The 13132-nt window shown below is 37.8% G+C and overlaps 1 protein-coding gene across 4 annotated transcripts; it reads left to right on the top strand.

The window, feature by feature from the left end:
- The first annotated feature begins 2332 nt into the window (after positions 1 to 2332).
- On the top strand, positions 2333 to 12069 carry LOC135582797 (TOM1-like protein 4). 4 transcript variants are annotated; one of them, XM_065086479.1, is made up of 10 exons: positions 2333 to 2521; positions 2744 to 2859; positions 3754 to 3832; positions 4766 to 4864; positions 4962 to 5075; positions 5747 to 5898; positions 7159 to 7240; positions 8500 to 8585; positions 8678 to 8866; positions 11167 to 12069. In XM_065086479.1, the coding sequence occupies exons 2-10, from the start codon at positions 2753 to 2755 to the stop codon at positions 11813 to 11815; spliced, it is 1557 nt and encodes a 518-aa protein (XP_064942551.1). In that variant the 5' UTR covers positions 2333 to 2521; positions 2744 to 2752; the 3' UTR covers positions 11816 to 12069. The 4 variants fall into 4 exon arrangements, with proteins under 4 accessions (XP_064942551.1, XP_064942555.1, XP_064942553.1 ...); XM_065086483.1 differs by having other exon boundaries at positions 2509 to 2625; XM_065086481.1 differs by having other exon boundaries at positions 2513 to 2640.
- Positions 12070 to 13132: the final 1063 nt, after the last annotated feature.

Raw genomic sequence — 13132 nt, 5'->3', positions numbered from 1 at the left:
CTCACCTGGGAAAAGGATGTGTGCTGTCGAAGTTTGTGTGCTGGAATCTTTTGTGGTTTGGGTTACATGCATCCACCGTGTTCCTAACACATTTTCTGATACCTTAATGGTGAGTTTTGGCCAACTTGTCCTTAAAGAGAGAACATATGCCCCATGTCATGCCACCCAATTCTGTACGTCACCCCTCTCCACCACGGCACTTCTCTTCTTCACTGTAACCAGAATGATAGCCTCCAGCTCCATGACATGGTGGCAAAGTACGAGAACATCACTTGAAGAAGAAGCCATGGATAAAATATGCACCTATAGAGAAACTATGTGCCCCCGTCTATGGCTGCGGGCTGCCGCTCCCGCTTGCTTCGTGCCTCGCCTCTTAAACCCAGCAATGATTGCCGAAGGATGCAGCTCGGTGCTCCACCGCCCGTGCTGCTGGTTTCACCGGGAGATATACTGCTTCATTAAAACTAGACAAGAAGGAACGAAGCCCTCATGGAGAGGAAAAAGCACCACCTCTTTTAGTGGATGGCAAGCCAGACATAAGAGCTCTCCTTTCTCCGGTGACGCAGACGTGATGCAACCTCGCCTGCACGCAGAGCACCTGTGGTGGGAATGGTGGCACCGAGTCTTGGCCTAGTGTGCTAGCTTCATTGTGGGTTCTCAGAGAGAAGAAGAGGGAGGAGCTGCCACCGCTTGCAATATCCATGTTTGTGAGATGTTCCACTTTCTGCGTTCAGGCTTTTCTGGGTACCTTCACCTTGTTCGGTCAAGCACTGGGTGGAGCTGCCATTCCCAGTAGGATCAGATGGTGGTGGCTTCGGCACAGGCTGCACTCCTGGAACTGAACCTTAGTTGAGCTCCTTGTGATTGCAGCAGCTCCAATTCACCATATGGTTATCGAAGGAAAGTGTGCCTTCCACTCGGGTAGCAGCTGTATTCCACATCCTTATCATTCGAGGCGCAAACAAAGAACATTACTGCTTCTTCATTTACATCGGAGACGATGAAATGAAGGATTGCCATGTCAAGTATGCACTCACTTCTGCTGTTTACTGATAACCAGATCTCGAAGTATCTCCCAGTTCGTCCAAATCTTGGATGACCAGATCAGTAACATGCTGAAACCAAGTGTCAACAATTTGTAAGCCCATCAAGTGTAGTTCATATATGAATTGGCATTTACAGTCTTCAGAAACAGTTTATGTTTGATGGAAGATCAACTGCTGCATGATGTTCATGGACAGCCTATGGCATCTACTTCTGACCTAAACAGTGATACACCTCATTTTTGCTTGTAGTAATTGTCTATGGTGGATCTGATTCCCAGAGACAATTAATTTTGGCACTCAAATGAAACATGGAGCTCAGTCTCTTCCTGATTGTGGAGTTGAAATGGCAGCTTGGATAAGACAGTTACAGCCAAGAAAAAGATCTTAGAGAAGGGGGAAATCAAAGATAAACTAATAGATAATTACAACAAAGAAAGGAGAAACATGAGAGATCTATGAAGAGGAGAAACAAAAGACAAACTACAAGACAATGACAGCTAAGAAAGAGAAAACGTGTTAGAAAAGATTGAGACCATGCTCATCTTCTTTGGACTTATTTGCACCTTTGTGTGCATTCACCTCTCAAGGCATTGACTTACCTTCATTTCTTTGCTGGATGTGGAAAATGTAAGGTGTCATATTGTTAGTTGCAGATCGAAACATTTGGTCATATTAACTTCAAACTTAGATTATCGAATTAATTCAAGTATTTTCTTACTTTAAACTCCGATAAATCGATCACACTTTACAACTCACAAAATCGAGTCAGATCGAGCCGAACTCAATGCATCATCAAGGAAACATATGATTCCTTGGTTAGATCCTATGGCGATAATGGATCCAAAGAGACGGATCCACACAAAATCCTGGCTCCAATCTTAGTTGAATATCCAATATATAAATAGATCCAAGAAGCATCCTTAGTTCGATTTAAAGTAGATTACCAATGAGTCATGTAACTAAAAGTAGATTGCCCGATGGTTAATAATAGCCATGGAAGGGAAGACTTAGCACCGAATCCCCAAAAATCTCATTGTCATGCAACCAAAATTAGATTGGGTAATATTGGTCCATTACACAGTCAAAACTGGAGGGTTGATGATTTTGGATTTACCATATACATATGTATACCTACAAAACCAAAACTTATAGACATTATAGTATTAATTATTGGTAATTAAGTGTAATTTGGAATGTAGAATATTATTTTAGTAATATTTAATACGAGATGGTTTCTAAAATAACAAGCAAAAGAAAGGGAGAAATAAAGGCATGTTTGCCATTTTCTGTGTCACATCTTTGAACGGCTTCCAACTCCCACGACGACTTCTTCTTCTTTCCACTTCTCTTTATTTTTATCAAAGTCGGCTCTTTGATGAGCTAATCCGCCTCGCTTTCTTCCATAATCCCTTCCCCAAGATAAGAATCTGAATAAGAGCTTCTTCGGCGCCCTCTTCGTCTCCTTTGGCGTAAAGGTAAACCCTTTGGCCTTGGCAGCCTCTGATTTCTGCCCGTTCCTGTCACGTACTGATCCGATGTCCCCTGGAATTCTGTGAATCTTTGGGTGCTTCGGTCTTATGTGGGTTTTGATCCGGTCTGGTGCTTTCTCTGAAGGAGAAAAGTATAATTTTGGAAAAAAAAAGAAGAGATGATTTTGAGGGTTCGATTTAGATTTGATGGATGTGTTCGATTTGTAGGACGTTTCGATGGCTGCCGCTGCGGCGTGTGCGGAACGGGCGACGAGCGATATGTTGATCGGCCCGGATTGGGCGATCAACATCGAGTTATGCGACATTATCAGTATGGATCCCGGGTAAAGTTCTTGACTTGTTGTTTAGTTTGGTAGATCTAGTTTGTAGGGTGTTGACATTTGTTTAATTTGGCATAGATATTCGAGTACTGTAGGGAGTACTGTCAAATGATGAGCAACTTGGTAAAGATGGTTCCTTTTTTTCCCCTACCTGGGAACCATAGAAGTAGGTTTTTGGGGTTCCTCCCCAATTGCATCTAATTGTTCGGACTTTTCTGTAGGCACTTCTGTAAAATTACCAAAGATGTGAAACTGAACGTATTAGTTTATGGACCTATACTTCTCTTACATGAACTGTATGTTTGTTCTGGGCATTATCTGGCTATAATCTTTATTGGTTGTTGGATCCAAGTTTTTCTATGCCCAAATACACATGGGCCTTATTTGATATGTACCCTTGAATTATTCTATCTGCTAAATTCAGCATTGTCCTTATCTGGGGCACCTTGAATTCCAAGAAGAAAGTGTGGCTCCTTTTAAATGATAAGCTAGAAATCATGAAACAGACATATGAACTTGCTGGACGTGATACTAAACACTAAACAAAATGTTGAGAACAGTTTCTTTGATGGTACTTTATTTTTTCCACCAATATATAATCCCACCATCAACCACTTCATGTGGGTATTGCATCTTGAAGTATGCAGATTTGTCACCAGATTTACTGTTTCATTGATGTCAAGAGTGATGCAACTGACTATTCCTGGGGATATGGATAATCATTTAGGGAGGAAACCCTTATCCACTTAACCAATTCGCTAAGGAATTTTCTGATTTCGATGTGCTTTATTTTCTTGTGTCCTAACTTCTAAAGAATGTTAGTTTCTTCATAGTAGTAAAATATTTTTATTGTCCTTTACTGAAACTTCATCTAATAATATTTCTTCTCACGAGCAGACAGGCAAAGGATGCACTGAAAGTACTCAAAAAGCGTCTAGGAAGCAAGAACCCAAAAGTTCAACTTCTGGCACTTTTTGTAAGCACATGCTCTTCTCCTTCACTTAGAACTTGGTATACCTTCAAAAGCTTAGATTTCAGTTGTTCGTATCAATCTTTAAGTAATTCATGAGTTACTAACAAGGTTCACAATTTTGAGTATCGGTTAGGGCTCAGGTTGATACTATACCGGTCTGGTATGTTACTGGTATATACCAAGTGTTGGTACATCTGTATGTACTGAGTTTAAAAGAAAAATCTGAAAAAGAAAATTGTCTTTATTTTTCTCATCTTCTTTAGAAGTATTATGTCAATATTTCTTGTCTTTGCTGTTGTCACAGTAGAGAACTCCAAATGCTGTTCTAAGTTTTATGTATATACAATAGGGCCCTGTCAACTTCAACCTACAGCAATTGGTTTAAATGAACGACTCAAGACAAGGGCCTTGAACCACAGTAAGGTTATTCAACTGGAATGACCAAGATTTGAGTATGAAAACATCCTCTCTTCTGTAGACTGTGAACATTGGTCCTCCCCGAACTCCACATTGGCGAGCGCCTCTTACATTTGACTGCCCTAGTTCAACTTGACCATGTTATGCAATTTTTACTCTAGGATCACATGGAAGATTTGTTATATCCACAAGGGTTACTCTGGCTGTGCATGCTTTTCTCTAGCATCTCTAGCAAGTGGATGTAATACTGATGTGTTGTGTGCAAGGGTTTTATCCATGTAAGAATAGATGTCAGAACAGATTCTGCAGCTTATATAAATTAATTTTTTGCATTTATACTTTGGTATGCTCACTGACACAATGAAGCAGGGCCCTTGGGGTAAACTAAACTCTCTAACGGATTATTCTTCTTTATTGGTTTAGTTGGCTTCTCATAGAAAAGTATTCATATTTATATTTTAGATGGTATTCTGTCTTGAATAATAATATTACGGTCTGGAAAATGCTGTTGCTAACTAGGTGCTAGAAACTCTAAGCAAAAATTGTGGAGACAATGTTCACCAACAAATTGTTGAGCGGGATATCTTACATGAAATGGTTAAAATAGTGAAGAAAAAAGTAAGTATCACTTCTCATAGCACATCTTGTAAGTTGCATTTGACATCTTCTTATTTGTTTTCTAATATTCTTTTTGTTTCCTAAATCTTATTTGCAGCCAGATTTGAATGTAAGAGAAAAGATATTAGTTCTGATAGATGCATGGCAAGATGCTTTTGGTGGATCAGGAGGGAGATATCCTCAATACCATGCTGCATACCAAGAACTTAGGGTACTTTCTTTTTCACCTTGATAGATGTGGCCATTCCCTACAAGGTTGTGTGATTTGTTTGCTGTCCTGCTTAAGTTTCTCTTTATTTCGCCAAAGATCTCGAGGGAATTCATTTAAGTGCTAGTCTAAACATATAAATGACACTTAGTATGTTTTGGGGCTCTGATAATTTTACAATGAACTTCTCGTTGCTCTTTTTCATCTTGATATACTGTTATACTCATGTGATATTTTGTTGATGTGTTATCTATTGACCTACAATAGTACAATTTTGCATGGTTGTTGGAGCTACCAGAATTAATGTATCTCCTGTACCTGTGAAATAGGTTGATAGATGCACATGCTTTGCATGTTTTAGATCTTCTGTTTTATTTTAGAGTTTGGCTTTCTTAAAGGCAGATATTTTCAGAATTTCTCCTTTGTATTGGTAACTAAATTTTTTGTTACATAAGTGATTTTGACTGTTTCCTTTTGCTTAGGAATTGTAGACATTATTTGTTCTTGATATTTTGACATCTGCTTGCTAGCAAATATTTGTGTAACCTATGATTTGCTTATTTTGTGCTTGTTACTTGCATTTCATGGTGCGATTAAATCTTGTGTCCATGTTAGTTATATAGTTATTCATCAAAGAATAATTTTGGAAGATTTGTTCATTTTTTTTTGGACAGGCTGCTGGAGTTGAGTTCCCACCCCGTACTGAAAATACTTCACCACTGTTTACCCCCCCACAAACACACCCTATAGTGCATCAACCTGCTACATCAGCAGATGAAAATGCTGCTTTAGAAGCTTCACTTCAGTCTGATGTTGCTGCTCTCAGGTTCTTGCTTTATTCTTTTTTTTAATATGCACATAGTGATATTTGATCTGTTTATGCACCTATATGTGTTTAGTGGCCAGCTAATGATCACTGTTTTACCTTTTTTAACATATTAGTTCCCTTTGTCTATCCAATTTTTTGTCATTTAACTTTTTTGCTGTTTAGACTTTAGACATGATAAGGATATTGCAAAACATTATTGACTTCATAACTCATGATTTCAAGTTTTCAACTACTAAGTGCCAAACATTTATTTCCTATTTAATAGTGATAGATCAAACGTACAATCTTGCATACAACTATGGTGATTACAAATGCATACATCATGCGTGCGACTAGTTGTAAAGTTGGCTGTTGTTTTAAAGTGGAAAGTGGAATGTAAATAATCATTTATTTTTAAGAGGACTGCATCAAGATAAAACTTAAGATGATATGAAGTACATCATGACAAGTAAATACTTGTACTATTGGAGTCATTGGCTATTGAGGAATAGCGTGACCATATAAATTTTGAATGTGTAGATATTTTGCTGGTTTATGTTGCTTTTCTAGAAGAAGCATAAGGTGTGTTGAAGGGGCATTTGGATAGAATGTCCCCTCATTTACTTTTTATTTGGTGATGTACCCATTTGAAGAGGTTAAGTTTGTTTGGTTTAGATATGGATTAGTATGCCAACTTTTTTAGTCCTTTCTGTTGTTTTCACCAAGGTCCTAAACAGAATTCTGAGGGATTTGATGTGTGATTATGAGTTATGGCCTTTGAATAGAGATTTCTTTGGGTATCATAATAACAAGAAACTAAATCGGAAGTTTCTGGTGGAAGCATAATGCTTTGGTGTGGTTAAGGGAACTGATTCAGTCAAGTTTTATCACTCAGATGAATCTTACAGGAGGGGAACCATGTAACCATCCCTAAATAGTTGGGAACTTTGGCTGTGTTGTTATTGTTTGTGTAGGAATTAGTCTGAGGTAACCTGGCTTTTTTGGTGGAAAATGAAGTTTATTAATGTTGAATGAAAATAAAGGCAAAGATATGCATGTGCGTACTAATTAGAGAATGGATCATTCCTGCCAAAGATAGCTGAGTCTGCAATGTACTTATATGGTACTTAAAATTTGTACATGAATTATAAATCATTAATAATTCTTACTCGTATTTTGATGGACAGTTTCATTTTTAAGTAATAAATTTAATAGCTTTCCACATATTTATGAAAGTCGTATTTCAGATTCTAATAGCAATCAATTGTCTTAATTCAGCTTGCAAGATATTCAGAACGCTCAAGGAATAGCAGATGTGTTATTTGAGATGCTCAATGCACTGGATCCCAAGAACCGAGAGGTAGAAACTTTTATTTTATTGCTGTTAGAAAATATGACGTTAGGGGAAAATTTTCTTTTATTGCTTTTAGATATTGACCATAGGGTTCAGTGGAAATATATTATGTACAATCAACTAAACCATTTCATGTTTGTTCAGATCATGAGATGATATAGATCGCTCCTATTTATGCACTTGGCAGATTTTGAAACTTGGAACTTTGGTTCCACTTGGTCACTTGGAATGGCATTGACCCTCTTTTCACGCATATCTTTGGGTGCTGTTGGATCAAACATTCATAATTGTGAGTTTGTGACTGCAACACTGAGACAAGCAAGTGGTAGAAGCTTTAAAGTTGCTTACCAAGTTGAACAAATTATAAGGAATTATGGAGTTGGTAAAGTTGCATCGGTCTGTCTTTATAAAAGAGAATCTAATTTGCATCTAAGGCCTAGAAAAGAGATCCCTTCAATCTATGGTTGGAGTCTTAGCAAGGACATCTTTAATTCTTCAAATGACCGAGTCCAGACTGCAGTTTTCATATTAAGGAGCTTAAAATGTATGGGAATAGCAATTCAAACAGGAGTTAGGAAAGGGTGCCTTGCATCCACATTCTGTGCTGTAGGTCACTTCAATTTCTGTTACATTTTTATGATATAAAGATGGAATTGCTGTTAGAAACTAACTGACAAACATGCTTATAATGATATTGGAGTAATTGTTAAGTTTCATAATAATGTTCCAAATGGGATCTGTTATCTAGAACATCATGTAGCTTTTCATTTTTTTTTTAATGATCTTAGTGGAGGTTCATTTCCTGTGTTCATCTCTATTACTTTAGCAATACAGAATGTTATTGATCAGTTATAGTATATGATCACCAAAATGTCTTCTATAGCTACCTTATAATTAGAACGTTTATTATACAATATACCTCTGTACATAAGTTGACTACAACTTGTACATTGCAGCAAATTTGACATAGTAAAGTATCCATGTCACGTCACTTCATATGCTTACATTTCTTGTAACTCAAGTTACATTTCTTATCAGAAACTGTTGCATGCCAAACATGTGCCCTGATGTGTGTAAGATGTAATTGGCAGGATTAAATGAGTTGTAGTTCAAAATTATCTTGTTGAAATGCATCCTGCTTTCTTCGTGACAGCTTAATCTTTTGCCTGTAAAGTATCCACCGGAAGTCAGAGCATTGCAGGTCAATACATCATTGATTCTAACATCCTTTTTAATGTCGTAGCTACTTGTGCCTCATATGACAGGACTTAAAACAAGAAGTTGTACTTGACCTTGTTGAGCAGTGCCATTCTTATAAAAAGCGTGTCATGCTTCTAGTAAATAATACTGGGTATGGTCCAAATTTTTGGTAAGCTGTAAAGTATCATTGAGTTGAAATTTATATACTGATTATTTTTTTCTTCACTTTGTTGTATGCTACAGAGACGAAGAGCTTCTTTGCCAGGGTCTGGCTCTGAATGATGAACTTCAGCGTGTACTTCAACGACATGATGATATCTTGAAGGGAACTGCACCAAGTCATGAAGCTCCACTTGCTTCAGCTGTACCTCTTGTTAATGTAAATCATGAGGATGACGAGTTTGAGGATGAGTTCTCCCAGTTGTCTCTCAGGTACCATACATGATGGTTCTCTATTCTGTTTTTATGTCTATTGTTTTATTTAGTTTTCTATAATCTATAAAAAGTAAAGAATGGTGTATGTGGTGTCACACCTATACTGCTAAAGGTGTTTTTTTTTTTGGTTGCTGTTAGCATACAAAATTTTGTTTGTCGCTTCAGCTTCTAGGAATTAGTATTGAAGATTTTCTTTGTTGTAATTTCCCACTCATATGATCCTTATATTACTGGTTTACCTCAAAACTAACCTGCTTACGAGGAAAAAATAGGTGTTAGTTTAAATACTCTTTGTCTCATCTTACAAGGGGGGTCCCCTAATCATTTATTTTGAAGAAAATTTATTTAATAAAATCGAGGATACAGGAGCCTCCCAAGGTACAAAGTTTTCCTCATGTTGTTGAGGATTACAAGAATTTCTTGCTATGTTAGCAAAAGAGTGTGCAACAATATTAAGATACTTATTGATGTGTAGCCAACCCAACACATTAGTTTCCTGGGCTAGCAATGACATATCTTTGCAAAGACTTCTTAAAAACCAAGGAGTCGGGTGAGGATGATCGAGAATAAATACCAGTTCAAGTGAGTCTCTCTTGACGAAGAAAAATTGAAGCTTCTTATGTTTGGCTTGTGTGAGTCTATCCCAAATTGCCCAACATTCAGCCTGTAGAGGATTGGTTGCACGATGTCTTCTGCTTCCAGCAAAGAGAATTAAACCTTGGGAGTCCTTGAACTAGAAAACCTACAAACAAAGAGGAATTAGAAAATGAACCATCACAAAATAAGATCCTGTCAAATCCCTTAAACAAATGGGATCGGATAGGGTAATTAGCCGAGGGTGAGATAGTGAAGAAGAGGGTGAGTCTTTTATAACCGTGGGAGGACTATCATTAAAGAGGGGTAAAACTTTCCTTCACAAGGAGGATGGTTGGATGAAGTGATTGTTGAATTTGGAGTCATTTCTATTCTTCCACAAGGTAGTACCAATTAGAGATGATAAATATATGGAGAAATGTTTGTTAATTTGACTGCCTTCTATTGATCTTCATGTTTTGATATTGATGCTCTTGAAGAAGATAAGATGAAATACTCTGACCCAAAGATTGTGATGTTGAATGGTAAAGAATAACACTTGCCCACATATGTATGATCCGTCCAATTCTTGGCCTATGCTGGTGACACACAGATGTGCCGACTGGCATGGCTTTGGATACTGGTCATTCTGGAAGGCTATTGACATATCTCCATAATGCAAAAATGCAAAAGCTCATATTTGCTTATGCCTATAATGGTGCCTGTTTACTTCTCACATGTCAAACCTCAACTGTTCTTTTAGCACAGCGATGGAAACTTTGTTGTTTCCTCAATCAGATTGGATTAATTTTCTAACTTGAGCATCTTGGTGTAATTTGAAGTTCTGTAAGGAGGTTAAGATTTTAAAGCAAAGCCAAATTAGCCGATGGACAAACCAATATAGATTTGTAATATCTTATCTTTGTCAACCAATTGATACCTTCGGAGTTATCAAATTAAACATATTAGAGGCAATCTGATCACAAATTACAAGCTCAAAGTCTAATAAGATTAAGAAATAGTGACTAAAATTTATTTCTGGTGACACATTTACTGACTGATCTCTAATTTTGGATCGTTTTAAAGTGGTGCCTAAAGAAACTCAATATCTCCATTTGTGAATCATCAAAACTGTGATAATACAAGATCTTGTAAGAGCTTTCATAGTTTTGTCTCTTGGGCTCTCATGATGCAGATATAAATAGTTAGTGTGCAATGTGTTGAGTTGGGGTGTTAGTTGGGTGTTGAATTTGTGTGAGAAACTGTGCCGACCCCAATCTCTCGTCTTCCGGAGGTCAAGCTTTATGGACTTGGATGTGAATTATTTAATCAAGCAATTCATGCAGATTTGAATGCTTCTATTAGTTGTTCCTTCACCTACAAACAAATTCCAAACTATGTTTTCTGTGCCAGGAAAGAACCATCCTCTTCATCCTTATTAAATAAAAAAAAAAGAGTGAAAGCAAAGATGGGTATCAGTCTTTTCTTCATTGAACTTTTCCTGATGCATTTTCTTGATATTAGACAAATTAGTGCTATATGTAAAAAAAAAAGTTGACTGCTGGAGTTTGTCCTTGTTCTTCCAAATTAGTTGTTCTCTAGATAGTGTTGGACCTTGTTTTGATGGCAAAAATATTGGTTGACATCCTACAAACGGTAGCAAATATGCTTTAAATTGATATGCATACCTAGTATGATTATATCGTCTTTGAACATTGTTACAGGACTTCAAGGGATAGTGCAACAGGACAGAGCAGCAAATCTTCTAGTGGCAAAATCCCAAGCCCTCTTCTTCCACCACCTCCACCGTCGAGGCCAATTGGTAGAGAGGCAAGCACAGTCGACTATCTAAGTGGTGATGTTTTCAGATCGGAGCAACCATCAGATGCTCCTCTCAACTCACCTTTGCCACCATCATTGTCTCCAACTTCCCCACTCTTTTCTGATTCAGCTCCATCTTCGAAGTCCTCTGGGCTACCCAGGTATGATGAGCCTATTCAAGCAGAAAAATCTAGTGAAGTGCATCTTCCAACGATTCTTCGGGAATCCCCAGCTTCCGGTGTATTACCACCACCCCCATCAAAATATGGCCAAAGACAGCAGTTCTTTTATCAGGAGAAGCATGGTTTATCTGATGGGGAGTCGGTAGGACTTTATGATGGATTGACAGCTCAAAACCAGAACTTCTCTTTGAATCAAGGAAATGCTGGCTTGGGTCTGCAACATAATCAGCAACAAGTGGGTGGGACGGACTCATCACCATCAGCTCAACAAGCCAAACCTGAGGACATACTCTTTAAAGACTTGGTTGACTTTGCAAAGGCCAAATCATCTCCATCAACCAAGCCGACCAACAGTCATCAAACCCGCTAAATGGTGTCCTCAAGCAGGTTTTGTGCATTTCATGGTGTTTGGTCTCTTTATCAGGCTAAAGAGGCGACGGTCGCGAAATAAAGTGTGACATTTATGGTCCTGATTATTGTTCAAGTTGGTTATTCTGTGGTGTATATGATGAATAGAGTAGCATTGTTGCCAGACGTATATCCTGTTTATGTATATCTTAGGCTATTTCTATGTAAAAAGAGATCATGCTTCTTTTATACATTGACTTCCTGCTGTTGTGTTCATTGTTCGAATGCATTATCGTCTCATGAACTCCCTACACATTTGCTCCAAATGTATAGGAGCTTTTGCAGTGCAATATGTTATCATTCTTAGAGCTCACTGAACTCCTCAGCGTGTATGAACAAATTTTACTTGTCCAACTTCAATGATCTGTTCTCGTATAATTTGCTGAGTCTTGAGTTCTGACTCATCAAAACTGTTTGATGAGAGTTTAACAGTAGAATAGGTCCTTCAAAGTCAGGGATATTTGTTTTTGCACACATATGTAGTGTAAATTGCCTATGCAAAATTTACTTGATTCAATTGCTTGCTAATCTTTTTTTCTTGATCTTACCATGGAAGTAAAATATATATTTCAAAAGCAGTTTTTTTAAACTTATTATATAAAACTATTCAGGTGTTCCAATAAAATAATCTTGAACATCGGAAAAGGTCTTTTGATCCTCGGAGAGGGTTTGACTGCAAGAATGTATTGTATTGCTGCTGTCAGTTTGCCCTTTTGAGATCGTCTTGTCTCGTGTTCTGTGTCCAGTCCAAACATTCACACCAACATAACGCAACCCTTTTTTTTCTTTCCTCAATCTTTTCCACGCTATTGAACGATTTTATGTCGCCTTCTTTTTTTTTCCAAACGACGACTTTTCAACATCCTTTTGGTCAAACGGAGGTCGACGTGAGGACGGCGGTTGACTTCTTCTAATGGAAACAGAACATGACCGTCCCATAGAAATATTAAAGGTCATTTGATTGTTTCTGAGAGAATTTATAGTGTTTCTTCATCCCTTCTTTTCCCGTTTGAGTTGTATTATCTTAAAACATATATATATATATATATATATATATATATATATATATATATATAATATTCTAGTCAAACCCCAGCGTAACTCAATTCCAAGCAGGACCTTTCTAGTCCAAACCCCAACCGTACCCACACGTCTTGCTTCCAGAAGCCGACACCTCGTGGTCGGATTCCATGGCTCATAGATCTGCGGGCCCCGCTGTAGCGCCGGTGGGCCCCACGAGATCCTTGGGGAAAGCGCAGATGAATTAGCCCCCACCGAA

Source organism: Musa acuminata, chromosome BXJ1-10 (genome assembly GCF_036884655.1).
Source record: "Musa acuminata AAA Group cultivar baxijiao chromosome BXJ1-10, Cavendish_Baxijiao_AAA, whole genome shotgun sequence".
NCBI lineage: Eukaryota > Viridiplantae > Streptophyta > Magnoliopsida > Zingiberales > Musaceae > Musa > Musa acuminata.
The sequence above is the reverse complement of the archived record's forward strand: the minus strand, read 5'-3'. Positions and strand labels throughout refer to the sequence as shown.

What these genes read in the sequence shown, in the direction of transcription:
- LOC135582797 (XM_065086479.1), top strand. Translation starts at nt 2,753, where the DNA reads ATGGCTGCCGCTGCGGCGTGTGCGGAACGGGCGACGAGCGATATGTTG. An exon ending in ATTATCAGTATGGATCCCGG is followed by an intron (nt 2,860 to 3,753) that starts GTAAAGTTCTTG and finishes TCTCACGAGCAG; the next exon opens with ACAGGCAAAGGATGCACTGA. An exon ending in TTCTCCCAGTTGTCTCTCAG is followed by an intron (nt 8,867 to 11,166) that starts GTACCATACATG and finishes ACATTGTTACAG; the next exon opens with GACTTCAAGGGATAGTGCAA.